General features: G+C 41.6%; 1 protein-coding gene across 1 annotated transcript in view; it reads right to left on the bottom strand.

The window, feature by feature from the left end:
* The window catches only part of NBEA (neurobeachin), a 1,994,973-nt gene extending 1,983,828 nt beyond the window's left edge, over positions 1–11,145 (bottom strand). Inside the window, 1 exon segment of the mRNA XM_030200381.1 lies at positions 10,438–11,145. Within this exon segment, the coding sequence (XP_030056241.1) occupies positions 10,438–10,701 (264 nt within the window). The 5' untranslated portion in view covers positions 10,702–11,145.
* Between the last annotated feature and the right edge of the window lie 3,149 nt (positions 11,146–14,294).

Raw genomic sequence — 14,294 nt, 5'->3', positions numbered from 1 at the left:
CTAAAGGGAGAATCCGGGAAATCCCACTGAGCCTGGATGATATCCCTAATGTCCTGATGCATAGGAAAAGTTTTCCCAGGACACCTAATTCCCTTAACAAATCAACCTTGCGCACCTCAGGAACTGCGGACTGATCTTCATCAAAATGCAAAGTGTCGGCTACTAAGGCAATTAGTTCCTGGAGGTCTTCCTTATGAAATATACGAACCACTGACTGATCTTCTCCTGGAAAAAAGGAATCCGCCACTGTATCAGCGGAACCGGAGTCCTCCAATTGTGACTCATCCAACATATCCAATTCTTCTAAAACGGGCATTTCCAAATCCTGACCTTCTTCAAGAACTCCAGATTCCCTCGGGGTTTTTTTTTAGAAGGAATACACTGTCTGGGCGCAGCATCACCATAAAGAACATAAGGAAGCAAAGAGGAACCTGCCTGTTTCTACTGGAAAGCTTGGTACATTTGGATGACAAATTCTGGAGGAAAACCTCCCTCCTGAAGATGGAAGCACTCAGCAAATTGCCCAGCCACTTGAACTAAAAAAAAGAAGTCGACTGGTCCTCCACAGAATTCGGAGCTGACAAAATGGCCGCCGTTCCTGCCAAAACAGGCGCGCGATCCGAATCAGACCGGCACAGTGACTGAGCCGAAGCAGGCTCAAGAAGGCTCAACCAGCTCCGCTGGAACAGAAGGAACCGCCGGAACAGCTGACTCCACCGTTTCCACAGAGGTACAAAACTCGCAAGCGCCGAAGGCTCCTACCCCCCGACACTGACATACTAAGTAATGGCGCAGCTTCTCGTCCATCGCACGGCTTTCCACAGCCTCTGGGGGTTTTTTTGTTCGTTTTTTTTTATACAAGAACGACTCGATACTGGCCTCAAAAGCGTCCGAATCGTCACCAAGAGAGCTGCTGTGCCGTTCGCTGTTTTTTTGTTTGTTTTTTTCAATTTTATTAAAGGGCTGTCTCTCCTGAAGCTACAGTACTCTCCCACCGAAGAGACTGAGCTCTCCCCAGCCTAATCTATAGAATAAAACGCCAGGGGACCACAGGAGGGACCCGGTTACCTCCCGGGTGTAGCACCCCAAGGCTGACTGAAGTGTGCACTGCACCCAGTCACCAGAAGCCTAAACCACGGAGGCACAGATAAAGATACAGAGAGAAAATAACACAGCCTGTGCCCTGCTATTACCCAAATAAAACAGCCTTTTTTAATCCTTTTTTAAAGTAGAAAAGTCCCAAAAGATAAGAGAGAGAGAGAGGGGAGACTAAAGGGCTCACCTCCTTCTACTTGCTGGAGACTGAGATTACTGAATCTAGGGCTAGCTGGCCAGGGCTCTTATTGGCTGTCTAGAGTCAGAGTTCTCAGTCTCCACCTGCTGGAAGGAGTGCACAACCCACCAGTCAGTTCCCGGATCGGTCCGGAGGGACGCTAAGGAATGTCTTAAAAATTGAACAATGAACAAAAAAAGTCCAATCAGCAAAACAATAAGAGGTAACAAATATGGATCAATTATAAACACTAAACATTTATTTACTAAAAAGTACCTGGGAAGATCAGGACATAACTGTTCACAGAGCCTCAGCAAAGAAATCTGTCTCTCATTTCTTCCTAAGACTGGGGTAAAAACCAGTAAAATCTAAATGAAAATGAGCTCCTGGGCCAATCAGAGCCCAGAACAACAAGTTTGAAAATAGTGGGTTATATCACTGCAGGAACTTCCTATTAACTGTGTGCTAACTAAAAGAAGGAATGGTTATTCCCCTTTAACAGTTTCATACATAAACATGTACCACCTGCTGGCCAAACCAGATCAATACACTTCAAGAAATACCCAATACATTTTACAGGCTTAAAACACATTGTTCGGTCACAGATGGCAATTCTCCTGTTTTGGAAGTGGAATTTTCATAACAGCTGCATATGCTTGTTTATGTGTGTGTAAATATAAGAACTGAACAGGAAGCTGTCCTAAATGTTTGGTCCTAAAAGTATTATTTGGTCATCTGGAATGATATTAGAATTATTTACACTACTATAATGCATCAAAGTAACTGTGTATAATTTTCCAACCAGTAAGTCCAATAGTAACAACAGGTGTTCAGAGCCACTTAAGGCCCTCTTCTCCACGTTTCCCTTTTTAAGTATCTTGTTGATGGTTAATCCATGGCACTAAATTAACACCTGCAGGAAGGAAAGAAGCTAGCGATGCTGGATTTGGGGAAGGCAGAGGTGTGCTGGATGTACGGGAGGAAAGGGGCTGCAGAGAATGGTGTGCCAGACTTTCTGGGAAGAGGGGGCTGCAGGGAAAGGGAGACCAATGTGGCCGGGGGGGGGGGGGGGGGGGGCATGGAGACCTATGTGGCCGGGGGGGGGGGGCATAAAACTGCTCTGACACTAAGGGTGCTGTGAGCCCCTGGTCTATGGACTTTTCCTTTAGGAAGCCAACCAAACCTTTTTTTAAATCCCGCTAACTGCTTTTACTACATTCTCTGGCAATGAATTCCAGAGTTTAATTACACATTGAGTGAAGAAATATTTTCTCCGATTCGTTTTAAATTTACTACTTTGTAGCTTCATTGCATGCCCCCTAGTCCTAGTATTTTTGGAAAAAGTAAACAAGCGATTCACGTCTACCTGGTCCACTCATTATTTTATACAACTCTATCATAACTCCCCTCAGTTGTCTTTTCTCCAAGCTGAAGAGCCCTAGCCGCTTTAGCCTCTCCTCATAGGGAAGTCATCCCATCCCCTTTATCATTTTCTTTGCCCTTCTCTGTACCTTTTCTAATTCCATTATATCTTTTTTTAAGATGCGGTGACCAGAATTGAACACAATATTCAAGGTGCGACGCACCATGCAGTGATATAAAGCCATTATAACGTCCTCACTTTTGTTTTCCATTCTTTTCCTAATAATACCTAACATTCTATTTGCTTTCTTAGCCGCCGCCGCACAGAGTAGAGGGTCTCAACATATCAGCAACAACAACACCTAGATCCCTTTTCTGGTTGGTGACTCCTAATGTGGAACCTTGCATCACATAGCTATAATTCGGGTTCCTCTTTCCCACATGCATCACTTTACACTTGCTCATATTAAACGTCATCTGCCATTTAGATGCCAGTCTTCCAGTCTCGTAAGGTCCTCTTGTAATTTTTCACAATCCTCTTGCGATTTAACAACTTTGAATAATTTTGCGTCATGAGCAAATTTAATTACCTCACTAGTTATTCCCATCTCTCAATCATTTATAAAATTTTAAAAAGCAGTGGTCCCAGCACAGACCCCTGGGGAACTCCAATATCTACCCGTCTCCATTGAGAATACAGACCATATAACCCTAGTGGTTAGTGCAGTGGACTTTGATCCTGGGGAACTGAGTTCGATTCCCACTGCAGCTCCTTTTGACTCTGGGCAAGTCACTTAACCCTCCATTGCCCCTGGTACAAAAAAAGTACCTGAATATATGTAAACCGCTTTGGATGTAGTTGCAAAAACCTCAGAAAGGCGGTATATCAAATCCCATTTCCCTTTTAACCAGTTTTTAAACCACAATAGGACACTATCTTCTATCCCATGACTCTCCAATTTCCTCTGGAGTCTCCCATAAGATACTTTGTCAAATGCCTTTTGAAAATCCAGATACACAATATCGACCGGTTCACCTTTATCCACATTTGTTCACCCCTTCAAAGAAATATAATAGATTAGTGAGGCAAGATTTCCCTTCACTAAATTCATGTTGGTTTTGTCTCTTTAATCCATGCTTTTCAATATGCTCTGCAATTTTGTTCTTTTATAATAGTCTCTACCATTTTGCCCAGCACTGACATCAGGCTCACCGGTCTATAATTTCCCAGATCTCCTCTGGAACCTTTTTTTTTCAAAAAAAAATCAGAGTTAAATTGGCTACCCTCCAACCTTCTGGTACCATGCTTGATTTTAAGTTTTAACAATTTTATTGATGACCATTCACAAACAGGGCAAGATGCAGACGCTATGTTCAAGATACAACAGGAAACATATGAACAACTTGTAATCATAACATAAGTAGTAGTCATCGTTTATTGTGTTGTTCCTCTCCCCCCCTTAACTCCCAACTGATTCACCCATATCCATACCTCTATATCCCTCCCCGCAAACCCCCTGTCTATCCTTCCTTACCTCTCTAATATCCCTTCCCCCTATTACCTTCCTCCCCCCCCTTTGTCTGTCCCCATTCCAGGCAGCAACATATCTCCAATAGCCCAGGGAAATGGACCTTTCCACTAACCAAGTCCCTTAGCTATCTTCGCTGGGTCCAAGCTCAGTCGATTAAGGATGGAACTTCGGGCCCTAGGGGCCAGAGTATTAATATACGATTCCCATATTAAATAGAATTTACGCTGTGCTTTGGGTTTATAATACGAGTCTCTCAGCTCCAATAGTAGTAATGCATGCCACCTGTTGCGCCACTGCCAAAACGACAGTGCCTCTAAATGTATCCAGTTGACTAAAATGCATTTTTTCCCACTATACACGCTTTAAAGATTAGCAGGTTGTGACAGACAGTACCTTTCCACTTCAATAAGTTGACCCCCAAAAGGGTCGTCTCCGGTGTTAATGTCACCCTCCGTCCCAGGATTTCACCCAAGAACTTCGCTATTTGCTCCCAGTAATCGGAGATCACTGCGCAAGCCCACATAACATGATAATAATTATGATTGGGATCTCCGCACCGCCCACAGGCTGATGATTCCGCCCTACCCATTTGATATAATCGACAACGAAGTGTATGCCCTGTAAATACGTCTTCCTTGGCATTCCCTCAATTCCGCACTACTAATCCGTCCTTTTATTTGCCTCAAGCTGCCCCGCCATACTTCTATACTAATCTGTTTCTGTATATCTGCCGTCCACCTCCTGGCCAACTTTTCGAGGTTCTTTGGTGGTCTACTCATTAACAGCCTTTTGTGTAACAGTGAGATAGAAGCTGGGTCAGTTGTTGGCATGTCATAAAGTTCATCAAATTTGGAGGCCACATCAACTTCCAACAAGTGTGTTGGCAGCGTGAGAATGTAATGGGAAACCTGTTTAAAAGCGTATATATCTGCCCATGCAGTAGAATCAAGATTCAAGGAATCCATGGATTTAAGGCGCCCGTCCTTGTCTACAAAGTCGTCTACCATATAAAGTCCTTTATCACCCCAGCTCCGGATACATTTATTCTCTAGCCCTGGTTTAAAGTCCCCGTTCCCTCTAATGGGTAGAAGTCTACTAATATGAGCATCAAAGGACCAGAGCTTTGCCATCTCCCCCCATATCGTCCGCAGCGGCTTCACCAAAATACTTCTACGAATATAGATAGGCAGATCTGAAGCTGCAGCCTGCAGTACATAATTAAAATGCAAAGGCCGCAACCAATCTGTTTCCATCTGCAGTGGGGTATACCGCGATTCTCCCAGGTGTCGGATCATACAGGCTCTATTATACCACCATAGGTTCAATATTCCAAATCCCCCTCTATTCCACCCATCCATCATATTCTCCATATTGATCTGCAGCCTTTTCCGATGCCAGAAAAATTTTGAAAGCATGCCAAGCAATTTATTCCAATCGCCTTTGGTGAGGCACAGTGGTAGAGTTTGAAAGTAATAAAGCCACTTCGGAAAGATGATCATGTTGAACAATGAAATTCGGCCCAATAACGACACCGGCCACTCTCCCCATCGCTCCAGAAGTAGCTTGGTAGCCGAGAACAACTTGGAAATATTCAATCTATACAGCCTCCTCGGATCCCCCGGCAATTGAATACCTAAATATTTAAAGACTCCTTCCGTTCGTTTCAAAGGGCAATTGAGCTGAGACCACTCTGCATCAGACATATGTAAAGTCTGAGCTTCAGATTTATCAAGGTTGAGACGAAAACCTGAGTAATCTCCAAATTCTGCGAATATCTCCAAAAGCGCTGCCAGGGAAGTCCGAGGTTCCTGCAGTATCACCAACAAGTCATCCACGAAAGCCGCCAGTTTAAATTGTTCCTGACCCACCTGTACCCCCCCCTCACCTCTGGCATCTGCACTGTCTCCAATCAGTGAATCCATGACCAATACAAACAGGAGAGGTGAGAATGGGCAACCCTGTCGTGTACCCCTATCGGAAAGACATCTGAAACTATTCCGTTAATCAAGACTTCTGCCACTGGCTCCCGGTACAAAGCCTTAATGGCTTCAACAAAATAACCGTTTATCCCATAGGCCTCCAATGCCACATACATAAAGGACCAATTAACACGGTTGAACGCTTTTTCAGCGTCGAAACTCACTAACAACGATGGTACGGAGTCTCTATGGATTGTCTCTAGTGCTAATAATACCATGCTTGATTTTAAAGATAAATTATATATTACTAACAATAGTTCTGCAAGTTCATTTTCCAATTCTATCAGTACTCTGGGATGAATTACCAATTGGTCCAGGAGATTTGCTACTTTTCAATTTGTCAAAGTGGCCCATTACATCCTCCAGGTTTATAAAGATTTCATTCAGTTTCTCTGACTCGTAGGCTTTGAATACCATTTCTGGCACCAGTATCTCTTCCAAATCTTCCTCCGTGAAGACTGAAGCAAAGAATTAATTTAATCTCTCCACTTTGGCTTTGTCTTCCCTGATTACCCCTTCTACCCCCCTCAGTCATCTAGCTGTCCAACTGATTCTTTTGCCGGCTTCTTGCTTTTAATATACCTAAAAAAGTTTTTTTTACTATGTGTTTTTGCCTTCAACACAATCTTTTTTCAAAGTCCCTCTTTACCTTCCTTATCAGCGCTTTGCATTTGACTTGACTGCTACGTCACACTACACCTCTGCCACTCCTTTCCCAGGACAGCCATTGCCAACACCTCATCCCTCCATTTCCCACTGCAATTCTGCAGGTGAGTGAGGAAGTCTACATGAAGGTCCAGATTTTGCAGCCCTCCCCATACCCACAGAATCCCAGGAGGCTGGGGGTTCTGTTTATTGTGTATAATCATAAAGAGAGAGAGTATGGCTACTATGGTGAAGATTAGTGTCCTCGAGAGAACCTGCACTTCTCAATTTGAGACTACACTAGGGAGAGATCTTGTTTCAACTTTGTCTTTTGCACTTTCATTCTGAACAACCACAACTAATTATATTCACCCAAATTCATACATTAAAAAAATCATTGCAACTCTTTCAACATTATTACAGCTTTCCCCACTGCACTAAGTCAATTGTATAAAGATAGGAAGTGTGCAGATCATCATAAAACAGTTACAAAGGCAGATACAATGACTACTAGCACTTATTTTAAACCAGAAAAGTTTTACATGTATACATGGTTTACACTGAACATGTTTATTCCATTATAGCATATATGCTCAGCACCTTATGCTAAACTAACCAGGCATTCTTTTCTGTCAACCAAGATCCACTCCCACCCAATTTCTGAGTCCCCTTTACAGAATGGACCTCTCCCACCCTACTTATCCAGAGCAGAAAGCAAGACAGTAAGTGATGACCAGATCAAATGCAGTGGTACCAATAGCAGAAGAGCATGTGCTCACAGGCCACAGCCATTGACATAGGCTCTTCATATAGGTTTATATTTTAACAGTAAACCCAGAGCAGAGGACTGGAGGGAAGGAGACTGCACAAGACCACGCTTCACATTAATTCTCATGACACCATTCATTGCATGGCCCCTGGAACTGCAAATCATTTTGGGAATTTGTTCAGAATCATACTGAAGTACTTTAATGCTATTATCAATGTATCATCTTTAGTGGATGTGGGAATGCACCATTTAAAAGTTTACCTTTCAAGTTCCTGACTTTAGTTTTATATGTTTATAACATGAAAGCAAGATTAAATGCATCAATTGTGTTCATACAAACATAACTACACAACAGGAATTAGATTGCCTTTTCATAATAGAAATGTTTCCATTGCTAGTTTATGGAATGGACAAAAAATGAGGATAGCTCAAAGAGAAGAATATCAGGAAGTCTTTAATATTAACAACTAAAAAAACGCATTTTTTTTACATCACAGATGAGTTTTGCCACTATGGCGTTCTGCAGCACAGAGTTCTTTTCATCCACAGAAGCCACACAGCTATACCCCTCTTGGTTAAGCTATCAGCCACAACACAAGAGATCCAATAGACCCCTGATGCAGGCCCTGGTGCCGAAACACTGTCAGTTCGTTTTTTAGCTGTTAATATTAAAGACTTCCCGATACCCTCTTTGAGCTGTCCTCACTTTTTTGTCCATTGCTTTTGTTGCACATGAGGGTTTTCCTCCTCTTTTTTGGTTTTCCCATTGCTAGTTTATGTCATTTCCAGAATACACTACTATGGAAGCAGTTTACCAGCTTATTTCACATTCAAATGTGTTACCACTTTTAGAACCCTTTTAAAAAAGTGCGCTAGTGTTTTTAGCACACGCTAATCATGTAGACTCCCATAGCAATATTATTGGCATCTACGGGGTTAGCGTGCGCTAAAGCTTGCATGCCTTTGTAAACAGGGCCCTTACAATCATTCATTTTGTCATTTTCATTATACATCTGTATATGGATCACTTCCAGGTTATGACATACTGTATGCTAACAAAAAAAAAAAGTTAAAATGTTAACTTATAAATAAGAATGGGAAAAGCAAATTATACTACATTTAGTCAAAGCAAATTTCTATTAATGCTTAGGCATACTGTATTTACTGCAAAAGTCTGGCTCATGTCTTCTTTAGCTGTCTGAAAGAGAAGCTTGAGTTTTCACTTTTTTTTTCCTCTTGATATCATCCTTAGATTTCCTTTTACAGGCAACCTCCAGAACTAATAAAATGTCAAGAACACAAAAAGTTAACGTCTCATCTTTGACTTTCAGTTTTATCCTGAATAACTACAACACTGCAATACATGAATACAAGCAAACTCAGATTTCACTACGATTTATGATGGCCTTGGTCTTCACTCCCAGTCCTCAATGGCTGCTAACGGTATTCAGGATACCCCTAATTAAATATTCACGAGAGGAACTTGCCTACATTGATAATAGTAGGCATGTAAATCCCCCTCATGCATACTCATTAGGTACGTCCTGAAAACTTGGTCAGTTAGGGGCCTTGGAGGACTGGATCTATGACCTCTCTCTCTCTGCATACTGCTGCAGTAGCTTCCTCTTCCAGTATAATAAAGAGTATGTAAGGCCAGATCACAGCAGCAGATACACTGACTACCCACGTGCAAATTTTTTCCTTTTATATAGAAAGCATGAATAGATAATTGTGTTTATTAAGTTCACTCTCTTGCTGTTTAAATCCTTAGAATCTTAAGCTTAAGCAACCATTTCATGTTCAACGACTGTCATCAGTTATGTAAAACAAAGAATATACTATATTCGGTAAAGAATGGGTGACAACTTTCCAAAACGATTTAAGGTACTGAACTCAACATAAACTACTCCTCCCTGGATAGTTGATGAGTTTGCTCTGTATTGAAGGTGTTGAAGATCATATGCCTAGAAGAATTGCAAAATGCTTTGTTGCAGCAAACGTTGTGCTCTCCAGCACCACTAAACTGGAAGATGAAATGAATTATAATCAGTTATCTGTATTTCCACAATTTCACTCCCCTCCACCCCTGCTTGCTATTATGTTTACTTAGAAGTATAACAAAAACTATTACCCAACCTTGTAGCAACTCGTTACCACTATACAAATTTGTTAAGTAGAATACGTTGCATACTTTTTCCTCATCTCTGTGTTTAACGAATGTCGAGTGCCCCCCATCCCACCCCAAAAAACGTACACACGAGGAACTAGAATGTCCTGACATTTATTTCTATAACAAAAACTTCGAACTGTTAGATGGCATTGTGAGGGGTACCATCTAAATAACTAAAATCAGTAACCATATGACATGAAAACTACAAATAACAAGAAAGCAACAACAATAAAAAGGGAGCAGATGCCACGCCATACTACAAACTACTACAAATCCACACAAAATCTCTTATCGCTTCCTTCAAAAATTATCTAAACAGACCGCGCCAAGGAATACGACACACACATTTCCCGAGGCTAGCAAATAAATGCGCTTGCCTTCCAACTATTCATTTTTTTTCAACGAAATAAAAAATGTACCAACCCCCAACTCTCCCCCCCCCCCAAAGAAAAACCTTCCATTTGTCTAAAGATTCTTTTGTAAAGCATTAAGTCAAAGTCTGTAACATCATGTAGACTAATGAACATAATTATATTTAGGCATCGTGTACATTTTTTTCATATAAAAGTATACACATACTATATTAATGAATACGACAGTAGTAAATGTTCTATTATTAAAACATATTAGCATCTTTCTGCTCACCAATTAAAGAAATATTTCCTTTCAATACATTTTCCTGTAACCACAGTCTGATATATTCTTACCAAATTGAGGACCGTTTCCACAATGTCCCTGTTGCTGACCTCCCCGACCTGGATGAGTCCGATCAAGACAGCAAATTTCATCCTGATGTTGCGGATCGGCACCGATGGGTTAATCATCCCGGTGGAAAGCACCATCGAGCCAGAGCCAGATCCACGCAACTCCAGCATGGCCCCGCCGGAACCCAGCGGCGGGGCCGGGGGATCCCGCTCGGTCACCGACACTGCTGCCGTAACCTGGGGAGACACCGGTTTCTCACTGGCCATCTCCCCCACTGCCCCCCTCCCCCGGCCCAGCACTGGCCGCTACCTGCTCTGTCACGAGCCGGGAAAGAGGCACATCCACTGGAGAGAAATCACGACTGGAAGCAACAGAATGAGCGCACACCAAGGCAAGCGGAGAACACCGACCGACCTAGAGATAAATAGAACCCCAGAAGATTCTGGAACTCAGTACAAATAACGGTTATTTCCTAGGTGCTTGCATAAACCCCTCTTATATCGTCATCCCAGGGGGGGGGGGTTAATACACCCTTCGCTCAGCTATAATTTTTCCTCGGTTTAGGTTGTTCAGTAGCCGTCACTGGAGAGAGAGAAAAAACCCTCAAAGGAAACCGTTAAGAGAACCAAACAAGGATACGGGCTCTCCAATGTCACTCGCTACTTCACCGCCGCTACAGCCACTGTTGTTGGAAAACCGATTCCTCTCGCTCCTCCGCCATGTTGCCGCCCCCTGCCTGCGGTATCCTACATCGCGCCTGCGCACAAAGCCGCGGGGCGTGGTGGTGGGCTCAGTCTGCCCAATTACTTGGATGGATAGGTGCAGCAGGTGCACTAATCCTGTAGGCTTGGAGAAGCTTGGGTGGTGAGGAGTTAGAGATGCTGACCTGAAACGGAGTCTGGTTTGCTGTAGTTAGGAGGTTTGTTTGTTTGTTTTTTTTTTGTCTCCCAATATTCTTGTATGCTGAAAACCATCCGAGGGTAGCACAAACTGAATTCTAAAAACTGTTCTTTTTAAAAGGTAACGGTGACCTTTTGTTATTATATGCTTGGAAACCAAGACTGCAACTTTCAAGTGGGTATAGGTGGGGATTGGGAATGTTGTTATTTACTTGCATGGGGTGCCGACTAGGTTTGAAAACAGTTATGTGAAGTGATGCATCTGGGGAGTCGGCCAATTTACTTTATTTGTATTTATTAACTGCGCTGTAGCAGAAAAAGCAGACAAATATTAATTTCTTGACCATCTAAAAAGAAAGAAGTGAGTCTTGCTTGTCCTGTTTTCGAAGTGTTAAAAAGAGCTGTGATCATACCTGCTTTCATTTCACCTATTCATGTGTTTTGAATTGAAAGCATATGCGTGAGGGAATTTTTTTTAAGCTAAGCCATTCTTTATTAACTGCCTTTATCGGATTCACATTTTATTTATTTTCAAACTTTTATACCGCGTAAACCTATTTTAGAGCAATAGTCGGTCTTAACTTGGAAGGTACTTTAATTTGGTAAAAGGGAGTCAATTGAGAAGTATTCGCTTGTATAAATAGTATCATTTATACATGTAGATTGTCTACACGTGTAAATGACAATCTGAAAAACGCAATTTACATGTGTAGATGGACCGCACTAGAAATTTCAAGAGGGAATGTTTGGGGTAAGTCAACAATGCATATATATTTTACGTTTAACTGTGGAAATACATATGCATTAAAAAATTTTGCTTTGTCTGCATTTCTCCTTGTTACACAGACGTGTTAACAGTGCTCGGTTTGATCTGTGTTTTTTAAATGAGAGACCGCGGAATTGATACATTTTTAATCCGCGGGGGAGGTGTTATTGTTTTACCGTGAAAGTTTTAAAAAGTGGCATTGTCAGTTAATGCCACACCTATAAGTTTTTCAAATCGAGCTGCTAAATTGTCACTTCCACTTTTGTATCAACATTTCTATTGCTAAATGATGCCGCTTTTTCTCTGTTTATTTTTTAACATTGCAACTGACACTAGCAAATACGACTGGTTAATTCTTTCTTGTCTTATTCTGTTACTGAGAAAATACCTATTTTGTTAATTTGTATTCTTACTGTAGTTGCTGGTGTCATAAGTATTTTACAAAAGTCTCCAGGTTCCTCAAAGCCTATGTAAAGTTGGGGGGGGGGGGGGGGGGGGCGGGGATGAGAACATCCCAACCTAGAAGTTATATTTCCCTTATTGAGCCCCTATGCAAAAAGGGTCTTAAAAAGTGTAAAATCTTTGAAAATGGCAATAATATATCTGCTTCACAGTTTGCACTGGTGGATTTTCTTAATAAACGTCTTCTTTTTACATGACATAAATATCAGTGAAAAGGACATTTGAAATATAAAGTAACTAAATAAGAATACAAATTAACAAAATGGGTATTTTCTCGGTAACAGTATAAGGTAGGAAGAATTAACCATTCATTGTATTTTTGTTTAGTGTTAAAACAAAGGAATCAGCTTTCTAAGTGATTTGAGGGTGTGTGAAACTCCCTAGTGAAGAAGTTTGTTCAGTATTCAAAGCCAGTAGAATGGGGTGGGCCACTGACCAGTATTTTGCCCCAACCCAGCATCAGGGACTAGAGAATTTGTGCATGGGGCTGGAGATTTGGTTTGTTTGGCCCTTCCAACCAAAACTATGTTCCACCCTTGGCACTTGTATCTGAAAAGCTAAACTTCAAGCAAGGAAACTAAAAAATCTGTTTTGCATAGGGCCTTTATGTAGGAAATGAGATGTCCAGCTCCAGACATTCACATTTTCTTGAGTATCATAAAAGGCACTGTTGAGCATGAAACCCTTTAATAGTGTGTGTGCAAGGACACCAGCAAATGCACTGTCTCTGTGCATCAGAAAATAATTGTCTGAAAATGAATTCAAAGAAAAGTACAGTATAATTTAGCATTTTACTATGTGTAAGAACTAGTAAATAACGCAAGTAAATGCCAGTCAAGTAATATTTATGTATTTGGTGGCAAATACATACATAAGTGCCAGATTTCACAGAAATATAGTCGTAATAGGGGTCAATGAAGGAGCCAAGCAAAATAACTTTTTTTTTTTAAATTATTCAAGTGGTGGTACCACCAGGAGTATCCCATGCTGGAAGCGCACCCTATCCAACATGCCTCCAAGAGCCTTTACTCCACCCACAGCATCATGGTGTAATTTTGGCATCCTTGCTTTGCTTGCACTCTGTGCAGCCACACGTAGCCTACTATGGCCCTGCACACCACAGAGCAGTTAGCCCCTCAAGTCACAACTGGAGATCCCAGGTTAAAACGAGTGGGTAGCTGACACTTTTGTATTACCTCTGAGCTGGTGTAAATACCAACAACGAAACCGTTTTTAAACATACGACCATTCCCATTCTAAAGTCAGAAATGCACATGTATTTCCTGGACTACTTCAATTGTGCCCAAACCATGTTCCCTTTATGTTGTATGGTGTTTTTATATGCAAACAGACATATCTTAAAATTGATATTTACATGTTTATACAATCTAAGCTTGTAAATATTGTAATTAGCATTTAGAATTGCTTTATAATGCTTCTAAAACTTCAGTCCAAATGTGGTAAATTTAGAAAAATATACTAATTGATGGCACATTGGGGAAACTATCTCAAGGCTACAGCAAAAAGTAAAGGGATTTTAAATGAAAACATGATTTCTCCGAGGACAAGCAGGCTGCTTGTTCTCACATGTAGGTTGACGTCCACGTCGCCCCAGGAATCGGACGGCATTTTGCAAGCAAAATATAAAAAAAAGTTTTGCCAGAGTCTTCTGGCACGCGTGCAGTGCACACCATGCATGCACAGACTGATTTCCTGCCCATCACATGAGCGC

Source organism: Microcaecilia unicolor, chromosome 4, assembly GCF_901765095.1.
Source record: "Microcaecilia unicolor chromosome 4, aMicUni1.1, whole genome shotgun sequence".
Classification (NCBI taxonomy): Eukaryota; Metazoa; Chordata; class Amphibia; order Gymnophiona; family Siphonopidae; genus Microcaecilia; species Microcaecilia unicolor.
The sequence above is the reverse complement of the archived record's forward strand: the minus strand, read 5'-3'. Positions and strand labels throughout refer to the sequence as shown.